This window comes from Mustela nivalis (assembly GCF_964662115.1).
Source record: "Mustela nivalis genome assembly, chromosome: 9".
NCBI lineage: Eukaryota > Metazoa > Chordata > Mammalia > Carnivora > Mustelidae > Mustela > Mustela nivalis.
In genome coordinates, this window is record NC_139028.1 from 64,995,646 (window position 1) to 65,018,446 (window position 22,801).

The 22,801-nt window shown below is 49.1% G+C and overlaps 1 protein-coding gene across 8 annotated transcripts; it reads left to right on the forward strand.

Annotated features, from left to right (window-relative positions):
* The first annotated feature begins 98 nt into the window (after window positions 1-98).
* Window positions 99-22,128, forward strand: PGAP2 (post-GPI attachment to proteins 2). Of its 8 annotated transcripts, XM_082749915.1 has the most exons (8): window positions 112-187; window positions 8,580-8,943; window positions 11,472-11,646; window positions 15,771-15,977; window positions 19,748-20,000; window positions 20,136-20,242; window positions 20,830-20,938; window positions 21,111-22,128. In XM_082749915.1, the coding sequence occupies exons 2-8, from the start codon at window positions 8,708-8,710 to the stop codon at window positions 21,239-21,241; spliced, it is 1,218 nt and encodes a 405-aa protein (XP_082606041.1). In that variant the 5' UTR covers window positions 112-187; window positions 8,580-8,707; the 3' UTR covers window positions 21,242-22,128. The 8 variants fall into 8 exon arrangements, with proteins under 8 accessions (XP_082606037.1, XP_082606039.1, XP_082606041.1 ...); XM_082749911.1 differs by lacking the exon at window positions 15,771-15,977 and having other exon boundaries at window positions 99-187; window positions 8,580-8,600; XM_082749913.1 differs by lacking the exon at window positions 15,771-15,977 and having other exon boundaries at window positions 99-187; window positions 8,580-8,600; window positions 20,136-20,230.
* Window positions 22,129-22,801: the final 673 nt, after the last annotated feature.

A 22,801-nucleotide genomic window follows, 5' to 3' on the forward strand; every position in this document is an offset into this window, starting at 1 on the left:
ATTGGCTGTGGGAGAGTTGTGATGTCATACAGGGCCCCCTCGAAGTGGGCTTGTGAGTGGCTGCGTTGGGCGGGGTGTGGGAGAAAGGTGGTGATGCTATGCCGAGGCTCCGCCCCCTGTCTTGGAGCCGAGACAGTCGGGCCGCTGAAACTCGGGCCAATCAGAAGGGAGGCTCCTGGATGGCATGGTAACTATTCTACCCTTTCCTTGCCCCAGTCCGCGGGCGGTGATGGGAAGGCTTCCCCGTAGTACTGCCCGCACTTCCTGGTCAGACCACGTGCGGAGCCGGAGGGCCCTCCTGGGAGGTCTGTCTCTTCGAGTAGCTTTCCTGCAGCTGCTCTGAGGCCCCAAAACCTGGCCTCTTGGTTTCCCAATCCATGCCACCCCTATCACAACCTTTCCCTCTCTGAATCCCTAGAATAGACGCTCTAAGCATGCCCTAAGGAAAGGGCTCAGCGTAGGATATGTTACAAATGAGGATTCTTGGAACTTCTTAACCACCTGCACTTTAGGATCTCCTATTTATTCTTAAAGGTCTGGTTCAAATACGCCCACCTTCTCTGGGATACATTCCCGGATCTCAGAGAGTTGGGCTAATGCTTCGGCAGGCTTCTGTTACAGCCTTGTCACTTTGTATCCTACTGTTTACTTTTCATTCCTCTGTGCCTAGGCTCTTAGAGGTCGGACCTGCATTTTACACATTTGAGTTTCTTCCCCCTCCCCGACTTGATATTACAGGGGAGAAAGTTGAGCATGTTCTAGAAAATACTTAGTGACTGAGGGTCCCCCACAGAATAGCAGGAACTGTCCTCAGAAAGCAAAATGTATTCAGGCTACCTCTCCACCACCACCTTCTGCTTGGAAGATTAATACAAAATGAAAATGGGCTCTGCCCAAAAGTAGATGAACTTAAATTGAGGGTTGGGTGGTAGCAAGGGATTAGAAATAACTCATTTGTCAAAAAGTGGAGTGGTTGTAAAGATGAAATAAGATAATGGATAGGAGAAATCTGGTACCTTGTAGATGCTCAAAGGAAAAAAAATATATATGGATGGTCAAATGCTAAGGCTAGTTTAAACATCTGACTTCAGGCACTTGTCCCCTGCTTCTGCATCCAAACATCCCTTCCTCTCCTCCACCCTCCCTTGCCTGTGTTCTACATTAAAAAGTCATTAACTCTTCCTGGATAATTTACTGGAGCTTCCTCACTGCCCTCATGAAGCTCTGATTTCCCACCCTCCAGTCCTGAGACCCAACTATGATTAAGCCTCTCCACTACTTATTTATTCTGGTATCCCTAGGGCCCCACACACATTAGGTCCACATTAAATGTGCGACCCATGAATGAATGAATTATTGTCTTAAGTAGAATAATAGTAAAGTGTGGGACTTTTGAGTCCATGAACTCTGGGTTTAAATCTGAGCCTAACCATTTATTAGCTGTGTGAACTTGGGCAAATTTCTTAACACCTGAACTTCAGCTTCCTTGTTTGTAAAATGAGGGTAGCAACTGTAATTTTAGGGTTGTTGGGAGAATTAAATGAGATAAAGCATTTTGTATGGTACCCGGTATACAGGGAGCCCTCAATAAATGGTAATTTTTCTTGTTCTTTAAAAATATCAAGGAATTCCTGGGGCGCCTGGGTAGCTCAGTCATTTAAGCGTCCGGCTTTTGATTACAGCTCAGGTTGTGATCTCAGCGTTGTGAGATCGAGTCCTGAGTCAGGCTCCATACTGAGCGTACAACCTGCTTCACATTCTCTCTCCCCCTCTGCCCCTCCTGCCCCCTGCTCACACATGCATGCACACTGTCTCAAAAATAAATAAATATCAAGGAATTTCCATTGTAAATATTCTAAGATGTGGCTTCTGACACAAATGGGGCTCAAAAGTATGTTCTGAGTGAATAAGTAAATATATTCAGTCCAAAGTACTAGTGGGTATATAGGAACAGAGATCCTTAAATAGTGCATACTTGTGGGAAGACAGGAGGGGGAGACATTGGATGAGGGGTGCCACAAGGAGAAATTTCCTATAACTCTGGTGATTTCTACTTAGCAGGACCTCTTGTTAGGTCCTCTGGTAGGCATGTGGCCCACAAGCTCGTCATTCCCAGGTACCTCTCTAGGAAGGAATTTGTGGACCTCATACTCTTACTCTGTCCAATTCTCACAACACCCCTTTGATTATTATCATCTTCCTTCTTCCCCTCTAAAGAAAAGGTGTTTTGTGCATGCTTACAAAAGCTTGCTGAGCCAAATCCTCTCCTGGGCATCAGGAGCCCAGAGAGGCCCACATGTCAACACTCTGCTCTGGCCAGGAGAGAGAAAGCAAAGGAAAGTCTAACTCTGTCTTAGGAACCCCCAGTCTCTCACATACATACTCTGGGAACTGACCCTATGCAGCTTTGAAGCACTGGTGTTCAGGGAGAAGACAGGACCCTTAAGGACCAAAGAATCAGGGAAGGGCAAGACACTTCCTTTCAGAGTGATGGTCTAGATTTCTTATGTGGTGCATTGGAACGAGTGGCAGAATTGGAATCAAACAGCTAAGTTCAAGTGCCAGTCTCGCTACTTTTCAGACCTTGCACAAATTATTTAAGTATTCTGTGACCCAGCTTCCTTGTCTATAAAATGGGCACAAAACTCCCCATGTTGTAAGGTGGTTGTAAAAGTCAAATAAGGGAATTTGCAAAGGACCAGGCACATTTGACACACAGTAAGAGCCCAGTAATTGTTGATTTCCTTCCTCTTTTCCTACAACCTGATAGGGAAGGATGATGTTTATAAATAGCATATAATTAGATTTTCATAAATCTTGTGTGGATACACTTGACTTTGAACTACAGCATTTAAAGAATTTACTAGTATATTCACGAATTTATCTAACTTTTTTAATTTGTCCTTCCTGTTCTGTTTCCTTCTTTTACTCTTTTTTTTCATTTTGCTTCTTTTATAATAATAACTTTACTTTTTTTTTGAGGCCCAGTTCTGCCAGATTTTTTAAAAATTGAGTTATAGAAGCACCTGGATGACTTAGTTGGTTAAGTGTCTGCCTTTGGCTCAGGTCATGATCTCACAGTCCTGAGATTGAGCCCTGCATAGAGCTCCTTGCTCAGCAGGAAGCCTGCTTCTCCCTCTCCCTCTGCCCCTCCCTCTGCTTGTGCTCTCTCTCTCTGTGTCAAATAAATAAAATAAAATATTTTAAAAAATTTTTAAAGTGGGGACGCCTGGGTGGCTCAGTTGGTTAAGCAGCTGCCTTCGGCTCAGGTCATGATCCCAGCGTCCTGGGATCGAGTCCCACATCGGGCTCCTTGCTCCACAGGGAGCCTGCTTCTCCCTCTGACTCTGCCTTCCACCCTGTCTGCCTGTGCTCCCTCTCGCTCGCTCTCTCTGACAAATAAATAAAATCTTTTAAAAAATAAATAAATAAATAAAAATTAAAAAAAATAAAAAATTTTTAAAGTAAAATTGAGATATAACTCACATAACATAATATTTATCCATTTAAAGTATACAATGCAAAGGGTTTTAGTACAGGTGACTCTTGAAAAACATGGATTTGAACCTGGCAGTTCCACTTATTTATTTTGTCTTTAAACATTTATTTATTTGGGGCACCTGGGTGGCTCAGTGGTTAAAGCCTCTGTCTTCAGCTCAGGTCATGATCCCAGGGTCCTGGGATCGAGCCCCACATCGGGCGCTCTGCTCGACGGGGAGCTTGCTTCACCACCTGCCCCCAACCCCCGCCGCCTCTGCCTGCCTCTCTGCCTACTTGTGATTTCTGTCTGTCAAATAAACACATAAAATCTTAAAAAAAAAGAGAGAGAGATTTATTTATTTATTTATTTATTTATTTGAGAGAGAGAGAGCAGGAGCGGTGGGAGGGACAGAAGGAGAGAATCTCAAGCAGACTCCCTGCTGAGCAGGGAGCCTGGCACAGGGCTCCAACTGAGGACCCTGAGATCATGACCTGAGCTGAAACCAAGAGTCAGACGCTCAACAGATCGAGCCTCCCAGGCACCCCTGAGAAGGTCCACTTATAAGAGAATATTTTTCAGTAAGTATAATATAGTACTGTAAATGTATTGTTTCTCCTTTATGATTTTCTTAATAATATATTATTTTCCCCAGCTTATTTTATTGGGAGAATACAGTATGCTTTATATATATATATATACACACACACACACAAAGTATGTGTTAATCAAGCATTTAATGTTATCGGTAAAGCTTCTGCTCAACAGTAGACTCTTAGTCGTTAAGGTTTTGGGGAATTAAAAGTTATACTTGGATTTTGGACTGTGAGGGGTTAGCCTCCAATACCTGTATTGTTCAAGGATCCACTATATTCACAAAGTTGGGGAACTATCACCACTATCTAATTCTAGAAGATTTTCATAACCCCAAAAAAGAAATCCCAGACCATTAGCAGTCATTCCACATCTCCCCCTTCCCCCAGCCCTTGGCAACTACTAATCTACTTTTTGTCTCAATGAATGTGCCCATCCGGACATTTCCTATAAATGGAATCATACAATATGTGGACTTTGTGTCTGACTTCTTTCACTTAACATAATGTTTTGAAATTTCATCCATGTTGTAGCACTTCATTCCATTTTATGGTAGAATAACATTCCATTTTATGGATAAGCCATATTTCATTTATACACTCAAAAGTTGAATGACATTTGAGTTTCTACCTTGTGGCTACTATGAATAATGCTGCTATGGATACTCGTGTACAAGTTTTTTGTGGACATACGTTTTCAGTTCTCTTGTGTTTATACCTAGGAATGGATTTATGGGGTCCTATAGTAATCCTGTGTTTAACTTTTTGAGGAACTACTAGACTGTTTCCCAAAGTGGCTGCACTATTGTATATTCCTGCTAATAGGAGATGAGGGTTCTAGTTTCTCCATGTCCTTGCCAACACTTGCTATTTTCCTTTCATTATTATTATTATAGCCATCCTAAAGGCTATGAAGTGACATCTCATTGTGGTTTTCATAAACATTTCCCTAATGACTAATGATATTGACCACCTTTTCAATTGCTTATTTTGCATTTATTTATTTATTTTTAAAGATTTTATTTATTTATTTGACAGAGAGAGATCACAAGCAGGCAGAGAGGCAGGCAGAGAGAGAGGAAGGGAAGCAGGCTCCCTGCTGAGCAGAGAGCCCGATGTGGGACTCGATCCCAGGACCCTGAGATCATGACCTGAGCCGAAGGCAGTGGCTTAACCCACTGAGCCACCCAGGCGCCCCCAATTGCTTATTTTGCATTTAAATCTCCACTTTCTTACTATTCTTTTGAATTATTTTGTTTTTCCTCCTGCCAGTTTAGAAATTAAATTATCTTCTTATATAATTTTAGTCATCTCCCTAGAAGTTACCACATGCATTCCTAAGTGTGACGCTAGTTAATACCTTTATAGCTATAATAAGCCATAGGGAGTTAATAAATAGTTTGCAGCAAGGGAGGCATGCAATCAGATCTGGGTTTGTTGTTGTTGTTGTTGTTGTTTTTTAAGAAGAGCCAATGTGGCTGTAAGTGGAGGATGATGAAGAGCTAAAAGGACAAGGAGGCCAGGGAAGGAGACCCACAGGAAGCTTTCCTTGACAAGTGCATCCTGCATTCACTTCTTTTCTGCTTCCCACCTCTCCACCGTCCCCCATGCTACTGGGGGCTGGGACGTCCCTGTAAATAAATGACTGGTCAGCTTTGGAGTATCTGGTATGTGTGTGTGGATGGGGGAGTGGAGCAGTGATATTGGCCAAAGCTGGAAAGGGGTGGTGCTATTTCAGGCACAGGCCTCTCTGGGGTATGTCCAGGCATGAGGCAAACCAACCAGGAGGGCAGGAGACATTGGAAAGCTTCAACAGCAGCAACAGCTACTTGGATGATGAGCAAATGCCCATTTGGCAAACACCGAGTACCCGCTGAATGAAGGAGAGACTGGAGGCTTAGATGCTTGTTCAACTTCTTTATCTGTACAAAGATTCCATCACATTTACCTCACCAGATTATTAAGAGTATCAAATTAGAAAGGGTACAGAAAGTTCCTGGCACCTAGTTAGAACTCATTGTTCTCTTTTGTTTTTCCTCACATAAATCAAGGTAGCTGATAGGCTTTCGAACTGGCAGTAAACGAAACAGATTCAGAGAGGGTCAGTGACAGCTGTGGTCACACTTCAGAAAAGGCTCAATCAGGACTGGTTCAAGCTGTAGCTTTCACATGGGGTCCTAATAGCCATGATGTAGTGAGTATTTTCCACATGCCTGGCACACTGCTACTTTACTTCATTTAATTCTCACAGCAACGCTGTGCTGTGGATATTCCTAAAACCATCTTACAGATGAAGAAACTGAGATTCAGGACTGTATGGTGAATTGCCCCAATCACCAAAGAATTAAAACCAAGATTAATGCACCTCAAGTTTCAGACGTTGGGGGTAGTCTAGAGGCAGAGAGAAGGGACCCAGTCTCAGGAAATGGTATTTAGAGCCAAAGTAACAGACAAGGTGTCAAGACAGGGAATAAAGGCCAGGAGCAGGCATCTGTGGGTTGTAGCTAAACAAAAAGGGCTGACACAAAGCCCTAAGGTAGGAAACCTACATCTCGTTAATGAAACTAAAAGGAAATCGTTCTTTTAGTAAAGTTTTATGAATTGTTCATTTGTCCTGAAACCTTAAAGGATAGGGTGGAGGAGAGTTCAAGGTCAACAAAAGAAGTTTTTAGAATAAGGCACCCAGGGATGCCTTAAATGTCTGTCTTCTGCTCAGGTCATGATCCCAGGGTCCTCGGATAGAGTCCCACATTGAGCTCCTTGCTCGACAGAGAGCGTGCTTCTCCCTCTGCCAGCTGCTCCACATACTTATGCTCCCCACCTTCCTGCTCCCCAACAAATAAATAAATCAAAAAAAAAAAAAAAAGGCATCACCCCTCCAGACTTGGAGCCCACAGGAGAGAGAAATCTTTAGGTTCCCACCATTGCCTGGCTAGGGCCAGCCACATGGAGGGCCTAGGCTGAATAAATGAACAAGAGTTAACACATGAAAAAGAGCTCTGGTAAATTCATCAAATCTGAGCCTCTGTATGCCCACCTGCAAAGTGGTGATTAGTATAGCTACCTTGTGGGGTTAACATTATACAGTTGACGCCCCCCCCCCTTTTTAAATTTTATTCATTTATTTGAGAGAGAAAAAGAGGGAGGAGAGAGAGAGTAAGAGGGAGAAGCAGACTCCCCACTGAGCAGGGAGCCCAATGCGAAGCTCAATCCCAGGACCCCAAGACCACGACCTGTGCTGAAGGCAGATGCCCAACTGACTGAGCCACCCAGGCGTCACTATACAGTTGACTCTTGAACAACACAGGGGTGAGGAGTGCTGAACCCTGGCACAGTCAAAAATCCATCTATAACTTTTGACTCCTCCAGAACCTAACTACAGATAGCTACTATTGACCAAAGCCTTACTGATAACAAACTCAATTAACACATAGTTTATATGTTCTGTGTTTCATATTCTGACAATAAAGTAAGCTAGAAGCAGAGAGAACATCTTATTCAGAAAATTATAAGGAAGAGAGGGGTGCCTAACTGGCTCAGTTGGCAGATCATGTGACTCTCGATCTTGGGGTTTTAAGTTTGAGCCCCATGTTGAGTGTGTAGCCTACTGTAAAAAATTATAGTTTTTAAAGAAAGTCATAAGGAAGAGAAAATGCATTTACACCACTGTGCTCTCTCTATATACATATAAAAAATTCACGTATAAGTGGACCTGTGCTGTTCAAACTCACTATCGTTCCAAGGGCAACAGTATGGGGATTAAGAGAATGCCCTCAGGGGTCAGACCCTGATCCTGGTTCTGACATTTGTAACTGTGTGAATAGGTAACATATCTTTCCTGTTTTACACTGGTGAAACGGAAATAGTAATAGTATTTACCTCATGCGGTTTTTATGAGGGATTAAATGGGATAATGCATAAAAAGGAAAAAAAAAAACAAAAAAACAAAACAGTCCTTGGAAGACAGAAAGTGCTCAAAAGGTGCTAATTATTACTGTGGGGATTTAAATAGGAAAATGTGATGGTGACCATGTCTAGCTCGGGAGGTCCTTTACCACCTGCAGGTGCTCTGACAACCCCGAGTCCTCCTCAGGTTCCTTTATGGGTCAGTCAGAGTGGAGAGGGACCACCCCTGGGGGCTGGTTTCTGGGATTCCACACTCTCTTGGCGGGGAGTGACGGGGGCGGAGCGGACAGCCTTGCTCTGTTCTGTAGGACAGGACAGGGCGCCCTCTCCTGATCAAAGGTGGGAACAGTTCTGGCCCAGAGCTTTTGGGGTGGTTCTCACTGATCTCTCTCTATCCATAAGGTGCTCTTCCCTTTGCTCGAATCGGCTCTGGGGAGCAAAGTTAGGGAGGGGGCGTTGAGGTTGGGGCAAAGCTGTTGTAATGTTTCAGAAGGGCGAGGCTGGACAATTCGGCTAGAATGGGAGCGTGGGCAGGAGGCACTGAGGTTAGGAAACTGGAGAATTCGGGGCCCTGTTGAGTTAATTTTATGTTCTTTCAACAGGTGATGGAACACAGCTGAGAGGTAAGGTGACAAGGTGGCTTATCCAACGTGTCAAAACCAGGGGTCCAGGGCTCTTCCGGCTGTCCCCACGCAGCGGGAATTAGTGGAGCCGCCGAGAGCTGGAGAGCATGGCACCAGGGAACGCGGGATCGAGGGGGACAGCCAAGGGTCTAGGTCCGCAGGAGTGGGGAGGAGCCAACGGAGGATCTGGGCGCAGTTTCCTCCCCAAGCGCGCTGGCCCCGCCCCCGCCGTTCCCGCTCCCGCCCGCCCCCCGCCGCTTGCCCCAGGCCGGACCTGGGCTCCGCTCGGGTTCCCCCAGCGCCCGGCCCGCGCTGATGCGGCCTCCTCGCCGCCACATCCTGGGTGAGTATGGGGATGGGTGTGCTGGACTGCCGGGCAACCCCACTTGGGGGAGCTCCGCCACGCGGTCCGGCCTCCTCAAGGCCCAGCCCCACGCTCTGACGGTGCTTGCCCAGGATCTGCTGCTGTCCAGACTTCTTAACCAACCCTTCTCCCCCTCTACTCTCCGTCATGGTGGCTGGGTGTGCATTGGTTGAGCTCTCCCTTCTCTTCACAAGGACTGTTGGTTGGCATTTCTCTTTAGGTGCGGGGTATGGAGGTGTGTGTTTTGGGGGGCCTGGAACCCCATGAAGTAATTTCAAATCCCACCTCTGTCATTTATTAGCCTGTGACCTTGCACAAGTGTTTTAAACTTCCCTGAGCCTCAGTTTCCTCTTTTGTAAAATGGAAATACACAGGCAATAGGGCCTACCTCATCGAGTTATAGTGAGGATTACAAGAAACAATGTGCACCAAGTCTATCAACTGCTGTTCATGCTCAGGAGGTGCCAGGTAAGTATGGATTCCTGCTGGAGGCTGAGAAGATCTCTTAGACCTTTGGAGATAAGATAGGGGTACTTCTAAGAAAGCAGTGTCCAGCTAAATAGTCCCTTTGAAGCAGTTAAGAGCTGACTGGGACTGAACAGCTGCCCTTCAGGTAGTGAGCTCCCTGTCCTAAGACCCGGAGTAGTAAAATCGCCATGTTTTAATGGCCTTATTAGTAATCTAAACCTCCTGATTTTCATGTCCCACAGCTGGGGGAAAGTCCTAGAGTGGTTAGATGACTTGTCCAAGGTCACACAGCTAAAAGGGGAGCCAGCATACCTCTAAGCCGTGGAACAGACCATTCCTCCAGCCTCTTTCTCCACCCACTGTCTTGGGCAGTGCATATTCATCCCCTGATGAACTGGTCTTCAGTTTGGGCATCCCAGTGGTTTCTGAGGGATCCAGAGCTGCTGGGTTGAGGGAGGGAGCTAATGCTGCTACAAGCACAGAATCGAGATTTGGGCTGGGTGTGGAAGTTGTTCCCCTTACCTCTGGGGACTTACAGTTCATTTGGGGACAATCCAAGAAATGTGTTTGATTTGGGCAGTCACCAGAGCCACTTCCATCTCCCCTGGGAGATCCCTAGCCCCTGAAGAGAGAAAGGAACTTGGGCAACTGGGGCAGGCTGCCTAATCTGACCTGGCAGAGAGGCTAGTGAGGGAAGATGGAGGAGAACACAGAGGCGTATTCACCTGCTTCTGGAATGTCAAGAGGTGCTTCCTGAGGGTGGGTCCAGGAAGAGTTGGGGCTTGATCTGGCAAGACCTTTGAGTCCTGAAGGGCAGGTTCTTTATGAATCTGGAGCCAGCCCTAGTTTGGCCACAAGCAGCATAAGTTCCAAGGATGGCTCTCCATCAGGTTCAGCATCGGGCTCTGAGGAAGAACCTTCCTCTCTCTTTGTCTTGGTTTCTCTGTCTTTTGCAGTGGGGCCAGAGCTCATGGACTCGTCTATACAGGATTTGATTTACCGTTCTTTCTTTCATGGACAGGCACCCCTTCTCTCTCCCCTCCTAATCTGACCTAACCTGACCTTTCTGCCCAGACCTCTGGCCCAGAGAGGAAGGGGTCAAAGAAGGCTAGGGTGTAGTTTGTGATGCTGTGGGTCCCACATCTCCACACTGTGGGCTCTTCCTTCAAGTTGTGTGACCCTGAGCAGGTTCCTGCTCCTCTCTTGGACTCAATTTCTCCTTCTATGCACTGATGGAGGTTGGGATTGTTGGTGTGTACTTGGTTATTATAGCTCCTGACCTTCCTATCCTCATCTGGGGGGGGGGGGGGGTCACAATCCTCAGGAGCCTTTACTTCATCCCTGGAGGGGGATGGATAGGCTCATGGGTACTGGGAAGCCTCCAGAAGCTGACAAGGCAGGTCTTTCCAGCAAACAGCAAGCCCAGGCCAGCACTAGGCCTGATTCTGCAAAGCTTTTCACCCCCAAAGCATGTGAGGCAGTAGGTGGGGATGAGCACGGGGTCAGGGCCCTACTGGCTTCCATGGAGGCCTTGCTGCTGTGCTCTGTGGTGCAGGCACACACAACCTGGGAAGGGATTGAAGGTACAGAAGGTCCCGGGCCAGTGGGTGAAGCAGAGAGAGAGCTGATGGGAGGCCCTGAAGCCTGGAGGCTCAAAGGCCTGTGGGAGGAGATGGGCCCTACTGTCCACTGGGAGGTTTTAGGGTTGGTTCCCGAAACAAGAGAGACCAGTTAAACCAGCTCCTGCTGTAAATCCAGCTGTAAGGGAGAAGAGGTTCTCCCTATCCATTCAAGCCTTGTTTTACCTCAGAGTGGGTTTATTGTCTTTCCTCTGAAATTGAGGATGAATATTCTCTTGGGATTCTGAGTCAGTCTTCTTCGGGACAGGAGCTGTCCAAGCCTAGGGGCTAGATGGCTTTCTTCTCAGACCCTTCACCCTATAGCACAGCTAAGCTGAGGACTGAACACAAGGGCTGGCTTTGCCACTGAGTCCTGGCCTTGCTGCCTTGGGTCTTGACAGCACATTACTTTATCCCCAGGTCTGACAAGATGTACCAGGTCCCACTGCCGCTGGACCGGGATGGGACCCTGGTTCGGCTCCGCTTCACCCTGGTGGCCCTGGTCACGGTCTGCTGTCCACTTGTGGCCTTCCTCTTCTGCATCCTCTGGTCCCTGCTCTTCCACTTCAAGGAGACTACGGCCACACACTGTGGGGTAGGGCTTGCCCAGGGGGGTCGGGGAACAATATCTTCAGGCCCAATTGGATCTTTTTTGGATCATGATTCTGTTGTTAAAGGATTAGCGAGGTCTCCAGTGGGGTCCATCAAACAAATTGGGCTGCTGGAGGTTAGGATGCCTGTAAATCGAGGTCTCAGGAATGAGCCATGGAAGTCTCTAGGGCCTGCAGTCCCTGAAGCTGGGAAGTCCCAGGACCAAGAACCCAATCCTTACTTGATAGCAGGGTAGATTCAAGAGCCCCAGGGTTTTGTGAGGGATGAAGAGAGAACAAGCCTGAGCTAGAAGGAACTGGAGCCTCTTAGTGTGTGAGTGTAGGCTGTGCCTGTCTCTGGGGGAATGTGATTCTGTATGCGTGTGTGTGACTGTGAGGGACACAACTATGTGTGGGAGAGACTATCTGTGCGTGTCTGGATGAGGGCCTGATGATGTGTGTGTGTGTGTGTGTGTGTGTGTGTGTATGGTGTGTTCCATATATGTATATGGGCTATGTTCCTGTTGGCACCCATGCACCTTCTACTCTGGGATTTGGCATGCTGGGCCAGAAGAAAAGACACAAGTTTTCTCTGTAGTATCTCAGAGTAAAGAAGGTGAGCCTGTGTTGACCTCTGTTACACTCCTAGCTCATCTACTGACTCTGTATTACCTGAGACACGGAGACTGAGCCTCCCCATGTCTAAAATCGAGTTGACAATTCCCATCCTCCTCCTCAGGGCCAGGATACAGCTCTAGATAGAGGAAGAATAGGAAGGTCGTTTGGGAAATGGTGAAGGGTGAGGAGCAGAAGGAAGAGGAGGAAAAGGAAATTGTCAGGTTAGAAGGCAGGGCAGGAGAGGAAGAGTTTAGGGGCTGTAGGTAGAAAAGAGGCAGGACCTGGACATGGACCCTTGCAGTAGCATAAAGAGAGCTCTGTAGGCCCCCACTCATCTCAGATTCCTGCCTCTCTATAAAGAGTATCTGCTCCAGAAATAGGGCTGCGACCAGGACTGAGACTGGGGTATGGCTGGCAGTATGGAGTGGGGCTTAGTTCCTTTGTTCATATGACTTGAAAGTTTTCCCTCTCCTTGATTTGTCATTGAAGAGACGTTGGCCTTGAGCTCTGGGCAGCCATTCTGATGAGACCCAAGGCTGGGAGCTATCAGAAAGAACAGAACTGGAAGAAAAGAGGGTGTCCAGGTGATCTGGGTGGGGGGAGATCAGAAAGGGTCCAACCAATGGCCTTTCCTGAGCTAGTTTTTACCTTAGATAATGCTTCAAATGTTTCTCTCACACTGGTCAACTCCTTTGTATCCTGCAAAACCCTTTTCAAGTGTCACATCCTTTGAAAAGCCTTTCCTAGCCTCCTTGGGGGCAAACTGAATCACTCTTTTCTCTGGGAGCTCCCTGTTTTATCTTTCCTGCAGTTCTATCACATCATGTTTGTATCTCTGTTCCCCACCAGACTGGAGCTCCTTCAAGGTGGGTACTACATCTGAATCAGAAAGAATTTGTTGGATAAATAAACAGGACAACTCCCCCCCACCCCCAACCACCACACACACATACCAGCCCAGTACCCTGGGAAAAAGAAGGCCCGTAGTCATAGCCCATACAGAAAATGATAATATTTGTATAGCATATGAAGTTAAATGGAGTAGGCTGTTTGCTCTGCCCCACATTGCTGTCTCCTGAGGGCTAATGGGATCAATAACTCAGCATACCTGACATATCTAGACCTCATTCTTGGCATATTAGTTAGGGAGCTAAGGCATAGGCATAGTGGCACAGGTACCTAGTCCCTCTGGGTCAGGACTGAGTGAGCTTAGTGACCCAGGGGAGATTTTGTCCCCACTCCCTGGGACTACTGTGTCATAGCCACTTAGGGGCAGTCTAGGTGGATGTCTGCTCCGAATTCCTCACCTAGAATATTCCCTGAATAGCCAACCCTAGGAATAAAAGAAGTAACCTTAGTCTAACGCATCTATAATTAGATGGCTCTGCCTCTGCTTGCATATCTCCAGTGATGCGGCACTTCCTTCCTCTCCAGACAGCCTATTCCAAGGAGGTCTAGTAACTAACAATTAGCAAGCTGTTTTTTGTGGCAAGCGCACTTTCTCTTTCTGATGAATCTCTGCTTTTGCCCTGGCTCTGCTTTGGGAAACTGAGAGCTCCTTTCTCCTCCTGGTGTCAAGCCAGTCCTACAGAGATGGGACAGCAGTAATTGCCGGGGGATGGGGGGAGTTTACTCTTATTGTGTAGCATAGCTCCACTTCTTTTTTTTTTTTTTTTTTAAAAGATTTTATTTATTTATTTGACAGAGAGAAATCACAAGTAGTTGGAGAGGCAGGCAGAGAGAGAGAGAGAGAGGAGGAAGCAGGCTCCCTGCTTAGCAGAGAGCCCCATGCGGGACTCGATCCCAGGACCCTGAGATCATGACCTGAGCCAAAGGCAGCGGCTTAACCCACTGAGCCACCCAGGCGCCCTAGCTCCACTTCTTTAGGGCAAACTTCACAGGACATGCACCCTAGCCTTGGCCCAGTTGGTCACTCCTCTCTCTATCCGAGGCCCTGCTATAGGCATAGGACTTCCTATGGCTTGGGTAGTAGAGGCAAAAGCAGGACCATTGCATTCCTATTACTGGCTGTTAGATCCCTGTTAGGGCGTCTTGGGCTGATGTTAGCTGCTTCTGCAGAGGAGGCTGGACACTGATATGGCATATTCAGGCCCATCTAGATCTCATTTGGATCCTGAATCTGTTGTCCTATGGCTAGCTGGCTCTCCAGTGAGGCCCAACAGACCTACTCTGGCTCCCAGCAAAAAGGGGTGAAATCCTATTTTGCTTTCTCCCTTTCCCTTTCCAGAAACCTGCCTGTTTCCCAGGACACAACCCTCAGAAAGGTCCCTACACCCATCCCTGGCAAGGAAGCTTCTGTAGGCTGTCGTTAGCCACTATCACTCTTATCTTTGCAGAGTGTTCCAGGGTTTATGATATGGTTTTGTTGGTTTTGGGAGGGCTGTGTGCTTGGGCAGGCGTGGAGATCTAGGCTCCGTGGGTGGGAGGGTAGGCCCTGAGGAACTAGGGGTGGGACCCTCCAGTCTTAGAATAGTCTCAGTCTGGCTAGAGCCCTCAACTCAAGCCTCGGATCCATCCATCAGCACCCAGTGTGAGTGTTGCCAGTGCGAGCCCCCTCCCCCATTTCCCTGATACTGAGCTGGACTAGTGGACTGGTGTTCCCTTAACGGAGGGAGGTATGTGTCCCAAGGGAAGTTTGGTCCTAGGACTTAAAAGTCAAAGCCATTTCTGTCTGTCCCCCCAGAAGGGAACCCAGCTTGCAAGTCATGGTGGTCGGGGCAGGGGGAGGTGGGAGGAGGGAGTTCTCTGCTTAGAGGGCAAAGAGAATAGAGGAAGGTCAGTTCCTTTGGGCTAGGTCTATCCTTGCTAGGTCCGGCCCAGCAGACAGGCTCAGGGTGAGTGGAGAAGATTCCTATGGCCCTTAGAGTCCCATAACCTTTGGACTGGGTGACATGGTCTTTGCAGAGAGGAAGGAGATGGAGGTCTGGGCCTCTGCAGGGACCCTGGTATCTTGAGATGACAGTACTGCTGGCCTGAGGCTTGGATCATTCTGAGCCTGGGGGTGGGCTGGTGGGCAGACTATGACCCCAGTGAAATGTTCAGGGCACTCCCACTGTTCCTGGTTGAACTTGGGTGAAGAGCAGGAATGTGGTCAGACGGGGTCAGTGGGAGGGCTGAGACTGAGCCAAGGGTCCTTCATTTAGGTTATTTGGCCTGAAGAAAGCCTTGACTTGGGAGCTTTAGACTGTCAGGGGCTGAAACCTTAGTTCTAATGTTTGATCCTGGCATAGTTCTCTCCTTCTGTGGAACAGAAATAACAACCTTTCTACCTCTGACCCTTCTGAGTGGGTATGTGCCAAAGGGATTCCTAAGAGCTGACCCTGCCTGACCGAGTGGCTCCCTCCCCATCTCTCTCTGCTCTCCTGATCTTCTGCACTGCTTTCCTTTTCCCCTTGCATTCTTTCTACTCTGGCTCTTCCCTCTACCCAGAGGAGCCAAGTCCAGAAAAGTCCTCAGTTCCTGAGGCCCACGTGTCCCACCAGGCCCCAAGTCGTGTCCCTCACCCTGCTTGGGCACCACTCCATACAGGATGTTCTCTGCGGCCTCACAGCCCTTGGACCCAGATGGGACTGTGTTCCGGCTCCGCTTCACGGCCGTGGTCTGGTGGATCATCACTTTCCCCATATTCGGCTTCTTCTTCTGCATCATCTGGTCTCTGGTGTTCCACTTTGAGTACACAGTGGCCACTGACTGTGGGGTGAGTGCCATGCTCCCTTGCACCTGGGTCAGGGCCAGGTCAGGGCCAGGTTGGGAGATGGCCATGAGAGTGGAATCAGAGAATAGGAGAGGAGGTGGAGAGTCAGAGAGAGGGGAAGGGATGAAGGGATATTGGGGGGCAAGTCAGAGTTGGGGGAATTTGTGGGGAGACACTCAGTGAGAGTGGAGTCACAGTCCTCTAAGAGAAGCCACAGAGGGGAGGGGAAAGGAGGGGAATAGGTAAAAGAGGTCATGAAAGGGAGGAGGAGGCTGAAGAAAGTCCAGACTGGGAAGGAAGCCAAGAATGGGGAGTCAGATGCAGCCAGGAGCCAGGAGACGTCGTAGTTGGGCTTAGCTGAGACTGGGGCCTGGACAAGAGGACCCCCAAGCCTTGCCCTGGAATCTTCTAGTTTGGTTTCTCCCTCTGACAACCTTGGGCCCCACAACTTGTGTCCACTCAGGGCTCTGCTAGCTAGAAACCTAAATGGACTTCCTGCCTCTATGAGCAGTCCACCGGGCCTTTCTGAGGGCCCAGGGTTAGAGTTTTGGGTCAGGGGCATGGAACTGAACATTCACTTGCCTTTAGCCTCTCATCCTACAAGAGACAGTCCTAGACACAGATGGTCAGGCACAGTGAGATGGGAGGCACTGTGATAAAGGGGAGCACAGGGATCACGGAGCCCAGAGCAAGCACTTAGTGTAGCCTAGATGTTGGGGAAGACTTCCTTCCTGAAGCAGGGGGCATTGCAGCTATAGGGGTAAAGAAGGATTTTGTGAATGCCAGGCTGACAACTTCTGATTTTATCCAGAGGGCAGTGGTGAGCTTTGGAACGATTTTAAACAGGGAAGTTCATGATCAGATTTATGCTTTAGAAGACCATTCTGGCTCCTGAATAGAGAATATTTGTAAGGGCAGGGAGCAAGTATAGGGAGAGAAGTGAAGAGGTTAGTGCAGTAATTCACACTAGTGGGGAGACCAGAGCTAAAATAAAGATTATGAGGCTAGAGAGTTGAGGATCGAGTCCAGAGAAGGGTAGCAGGTTGAATTGTAGGGATGAAAGGTTGTGTCCAGTTGGCAAGGGATGGGGGCAGTAGACAGAAAATTCATCCATAACTTTGGGGGATTTTTGTCAAAGGAATTAATCTCTACTGGTGAAATCTGAGGTGCTATGGTGGGGAATTTTTTGGACCCTCACCCTTTATACTATGTGAATTTCTGATCTACTGCCTCACCATAGATCCACTGAGTCAGGTCTTCCATGCCAGTGGAGGGTTTGTGTTCTTGGGGAAAAGTGGTTATGTTCCCATCTCAGCACCCTTAGCTCTGAGCTCATGGCGAAACTTAAGGTGAACTGGGTAGCTGGTCTCTGATAGCTCCTGATGTTGATGGCACAACTGGTGAGCGGGGAACTCGTGTGCTTTGGATGGGGAGACGTATGTGAATATTTATACCTGATTATACGTGTGTGTGTGTGTGTGTGTGTGTGTGTGTGTGTGTGTGTGTGTGTATCAGTGTGTCTGTGCATGTGTGCATGAGGGGTTGGGGGAGAGAAAGAGAGATAAGAAGATGCCTGCTCTTAGCAGCCTTCCTCCACCCATACTCTGAGAGGAGTTTATGAAATCTCCCTTCCTTCAGAGGCATCCCCCAAGCTCTTTGCCATCTCTTTACCTGTTTTCCAGCATCAGTCAGGACTCTGGGCTCTCCCAGCCAAGCTTTAGAAGCTCATGCTCCCCCACACACACATACACACACAGCACGTGCGCGCACACACACACACACACACACACACACACAAAGCTCATGCTGGTTCCATTCCCCTTAAAGTAGCTAGGGTTGGGGCAGGAGTTTTCAGAATGAATATTCTAGAAAGTGGAGGCAGCACTTTTACTAACCTTACTGAGGGGACCTAACTCAGAGGGGCAGAACAGTAAGGAGGCTTGGAGGTCTCAGAAATCTCTGGCAAAGGTATGATTCTCACCTCTCTCTCATATGCAGTCTTCCCATCTTCAAGAACCACATAGCTGACCAGCTCTTTGTAGGATTTTCAGGGAAGTAGGTCATATGAAAGCCATCACCATAGCCATTTGTGCCGCAGATGCTCTGTATACATTATATTCAGTATCTGCAATCATCCTGCAAGGTAGGTGGTAGTATCCCTATTTTGTCGGTGAGGAAATCGAAGCTCTGAAAGGAGAAGTGACCTGCTCAAGGTCACTCAACTAATAAAGGCAGAGATGGGGGGTGCCTGGGTGGCTCAGTGGGTTAAGCCTCTGCCTTCAGCTCCGATCATGCTCTCAGGGACCTGGGATCAAGTCCCGCATCGGGCTCTTTGCTCAGCATGGAGTCTGTTTCCCCCTCTCTCTGCCTGCCTCTCTGCCTACTTGTGATCTCTTTCTCTCTCTGTCAAATAAATAAATGAAATTTAAAAATTAAAAAAAAAAAAAAAGGCAGATATGGGATACAGACCTGGGTTTGTGTGGCTCCAGAGCCTCCATGCTGCCTCTTTACTGACAACTCAGAGTGTCTGAGCCTGGTCTCAAGCTAAGGTATCTCAAGCCATTGCCTTGAGAGCAGCACCTTCTCTCCAAGAGCTCTGCACTTAGCTTCCTCTGATAGTGCTGAGGGCAATCTGTCTCCTTTTCTGGGAAGCCTTTGAAGCCCCTGGCTGATGAGCCCCCAGGCCAACCCCTGCTCTGTGAGCTGCCTCCACCTTCCTTCCCAGCCTTGATGGAGACCGCATCCCCATTAAGAGAAAGGAAAGGATCTTCTAGAACTGCATCTCTGAAGCCTGGCCCTGCTCTGGCTTTTGCTGGAAGTCTAAAAAAAGCCACAGAAAGTATGTACAACAGGCTAGTAGCTTTCAGCTTTTTAAGAATCCCTTAGAAATGTAGATTCCCATAGTCCAGACTGGCTACATTCTCACACGATCCCCAGTGAGTTATATGCACATTCAAGGTAGAAGCATTGCTCTAGGCCCTGGAGTCTGAGAGGTCCTCCTCCTAGCCCTGGCTCTCCTGTCACTCATCCCTCATCATGCAGACAACATACCTATCCTCACAGCTGTGTGTGTGACCTCCTCCTCCTTCCTCAACTTTAAAGAATAGTGCTCCAGTTCCTTAAGGAATGAGGAGTTCCAGCTTTGAGAAAGATGAATGGGGGAGATGCTCCAGAAAGGGGTCCTTTTCTTAGACTATCCAGGTTAAGAGCACCCACTTTCTTAAGCATGTTCAGGGTGGGGGGACCCTTCCGACTCAGGTCCCCCCAGGATCTCACAGTACCCTCTACCACCTTGGCACATCTACCTGAAAGAATAAGTGAAGCTGAGAGGAGTCAGAAGAACCACTCGGCTGCCCAGTGCATCCAGCACTGTCCCAGGGAAGCTCAGGTGGCCTGTCCTCATGACTATCTTTCCAATCTAGGATCCTGGGCTCATCGAACCTCCCTCAGGGCCTTATCGAAGGCAAAGCTCTGTACTACGGGCTCAGAGAGCATCTGAATCTGTCTCCAGCTTCCGTAGCCATGTAGAGTCCCATCAAGTTCCTGCACACACCCCAGCCTGCCCAGGGAATGAGAACAAGCACCCTGGTGGAGGGGGGGAGGGGTGGGACCTGGCAGGGACTTCTCCCAGGAGCATTCTGGAGGATCTCCTGGAAGGAGAGGGGCTGGAGTGGGGCCTCAGGAGAGCCAGGGTGGTTCTGAAGGAGGGAGAAGGCTCTCCAGGTGGGTGGGGCCAGCAGAGGCCTGTCCCCAGACAGCTCACAACTCTCTAGGTGCCCAATTATCTGCCCTCGGTGAGCTCAGCCATCGGTGGGGAGGTGCCCCAGCGCTACGTGTGGCGCTTCTGCATCGGCCTGCACTCGGCGCCTCGCTTCCTGGTGGCCTTTGCCTACTGGAACCACTACCTCAGCTGCGCGTCCCCGTGTCCCGGCTACCGCCCGCTCTGTCGCCTCAACTTCGGCCTCAACGTGGTGGAGAACCTGGCGCTGCTCGTGCTCACCTATGTCTCCTCTTCCGAGGACTTCAGTGGGTGCCCAGATGAGGGAAGGAGGAGCAGGGAAGGGTTGGGGAGGGCCACCCCCACCCCCACCCTCCCTCAGACCTTAGGATGCTTGGATGCTCCCTGCAGGGCGTGCTCCCAAACCCCCTCTCTCCCTCCAGCCATCCATGAAAATGCTTTCATTGTGTTCATCGCCTCATCCCTCGGTCACATGCTCCTCACCTGCATTCTCTGGCGGCTGACCAAGAAGCACACAGTAAGTCAGGAGGTACGGTCTACCCCTAGTGGGGCTCGAGGCGGCCCAGAGGAACATCCAGGACACCTGTCCTCAGGATGCGGGTCACGGTGAGGTGGGAGCTGGAGTTCCCATGGGAATCCGGGCTGGGGCTGGGACTTGCGGACAGGTGGAGGGTGGTCGAGTGGGTCGAATCTAGGACTATATTCGGGTGATATGGGAGACTGGAAGATAGCAGAGCTGGGGGACTCCCAAGTTGGGGTAGAATGAGGAACAGCACCCAGGGTGCTGTGGGTTAGGAGCTGTATCAGCGGTCTGTGGTACCTCCAGTGTATACACACACACACACACCCCTTTCTTCCCCCTGTAGTACGTGGAGGGGTCAGATTGGTGGGTGACTCCAAGTAACTTTCATATTCCAACTGGCTGAAGTGGGAAGGGCTTCATTATCCTCACGAACGCAGGGATAGGAACATGCCTATCATTGCTGCTGCCCTTGCCCGTACCCCCTTCCATAACCCAGGGAGGTAAGACACAGCTCTTAGGAACTGGGGCCATGAGGGGAGGCTGCCCACACATATCCGAAGGGCCACCCAGTGATCAGATAGCCCATCCTCTAGGACCGCAAGTCCTACAACTGGAAACAGCGGCTTTTCATCATCAACTTCATCTCCTTCTTCACGGCGTTGGCTGTCTACTTTCGGCACAACATGTATTGTGAGGCTGGAGGTGAGGCCAGGTTGGGATCCACTGGTGGTCATGTTTTCTGTAGTGTGCATTATGGCAGTAGTCTTGGGGGGCTTGTACCCACTGCAGAAATGTGGTGGTGATTTACCAAGAGGCCCCGGGGGGGTTGGAGGTAGAAGGCTCACCGTGCCCTGTTCTTGTGTTCTCACAACAGTGTACACCATTTTTGCCATCCTGGAATACACTGTCGTCCTAACCAACATGGCGTTCCACATGACGGCCTGGTGGGACTTCGGGAACAAGGAGCTGCTCATTACCTCCCAGCCTGAGGAAAAGCGATTCTAAACCCTTTCTCTTCTGCTAGGAAGGAGGCGGTCCACTGCCCAGAAACTAGAAACAAGACATTACACTCTGGCCTTCGCCGCCCTGTGTCCTCTGTGGGCCGTGCTGAAGTGGGGGGAGGGGGGTAAGAAAGGAGGAAGGGCACAGGACAGGGCTTCAGGCAGCTCTGCTGGCTTCTCCTTTCCCTCACCCCGCCTGAAGGCACAGGAACCTTCAAGCAGCATCACCCTTATCTGAGAGGCCCCAAGAGGCTGAGCTGGCAGGAGAGCTCCACCATCTGGTGCTAAAAAAAGTCCTGAGGTTCGTAACCACCGAATTGGTTCTTGGCCTTTACATAGCCACCTCTTGCTGAGGTCAGGGACCACTGAACAGTGGCTGCTACCTGAAAACCACAGCCATCTCTCACCACTGGGTCATTTGCTTGACTCATGTGTCTACTTATGTCCTGTGTATACCCAGGCCTAGGGCCACCATCCCATGCTAAGTTTGCTCAGGTGTTCTAGCCCTGACTTCACCTCCAACTCAGAGTATGCTTCCCTATTTAAGCCTCAGTGTGTCCATGTGGGTGATGGCAGGGGAGGGCTGTAGGATTTGCATGGGCTCTGCCAGTGGTTCTGACACTACTTTGTGGAGGTGGTGTTCTGTACCTGAAGGGCAACCTGCTCCAGGAGTGCTGGCACAGCACGTATTTCCCTCCCATCTGAAATCTCTGGCTTACAGACTCTTCCTCCTTGGCAAAGGTGTAAGGTGGAGTCAAAGGCAGATTCCTGCCCCAAAATGGGCTCTCTAGTGTCCCTTATCCTTCCTACTGCCTCATGCCCTGACCTCTTTGGATTGTACTATTTTATTTCAAATAAAATTCTTTTTGTTTTTGTTTTTTTCCCCCAAAAGCCTGGGCTAGGCTTATCTTTGTTTCATGGAACTGAGGTGAGGGACAGGCTCCAGGATGGAGGGAATAAGTCCATTGCAAGGTACGATTCCAAACTTCCTACCTTAGGCCTGAAGTCTTTTTTTTTTTTTTTTTTTAAAGATTTTATTTATTTATTTATTTGAGAGAGAGAGCTAGTGAGAGAGAGCATGAGCGAGGAGAAGGTCAGAGGGAGAAGCAGACTCCCCATGGAGCTGGGAGCCCGATGTGGGATTCGATCCCGGGACTCCAGGATCATAACCTGAGCCGAAGGCAGTCGTCCAACCAACTGAGCCACCCAGGCGTCCCAGGCCTGAAGTCTTCTAAAGCTGGTGTAAGCCCCAGTTTTGGTGAGCAGGAGTGACTGAGCTGTCCCTGTTATGACTCTAGGCTTGATAGCTGGGATAACTCAAAGTCTTCGGTTGAGGCACAGGCTCTTCCAGCCCCAGCTCTGTCTGGTAAAAACCCTGTCCCCTTGGGGGTGTAAGGGAACAGCTCTCAAACAAATGCATGACTCTGAGCACCTGTCTGCAGGCTGGTAGCTCTCAGCTTCTCCCTTTCTGAGCCTTAGATCAGAGTTTTTTTCTTAGGTTTTGCATCCCAGTCCACTACAGTCAGTGGCTGGGCCCCTGGCTGGCCCCTCCAAGGGAGCCCTG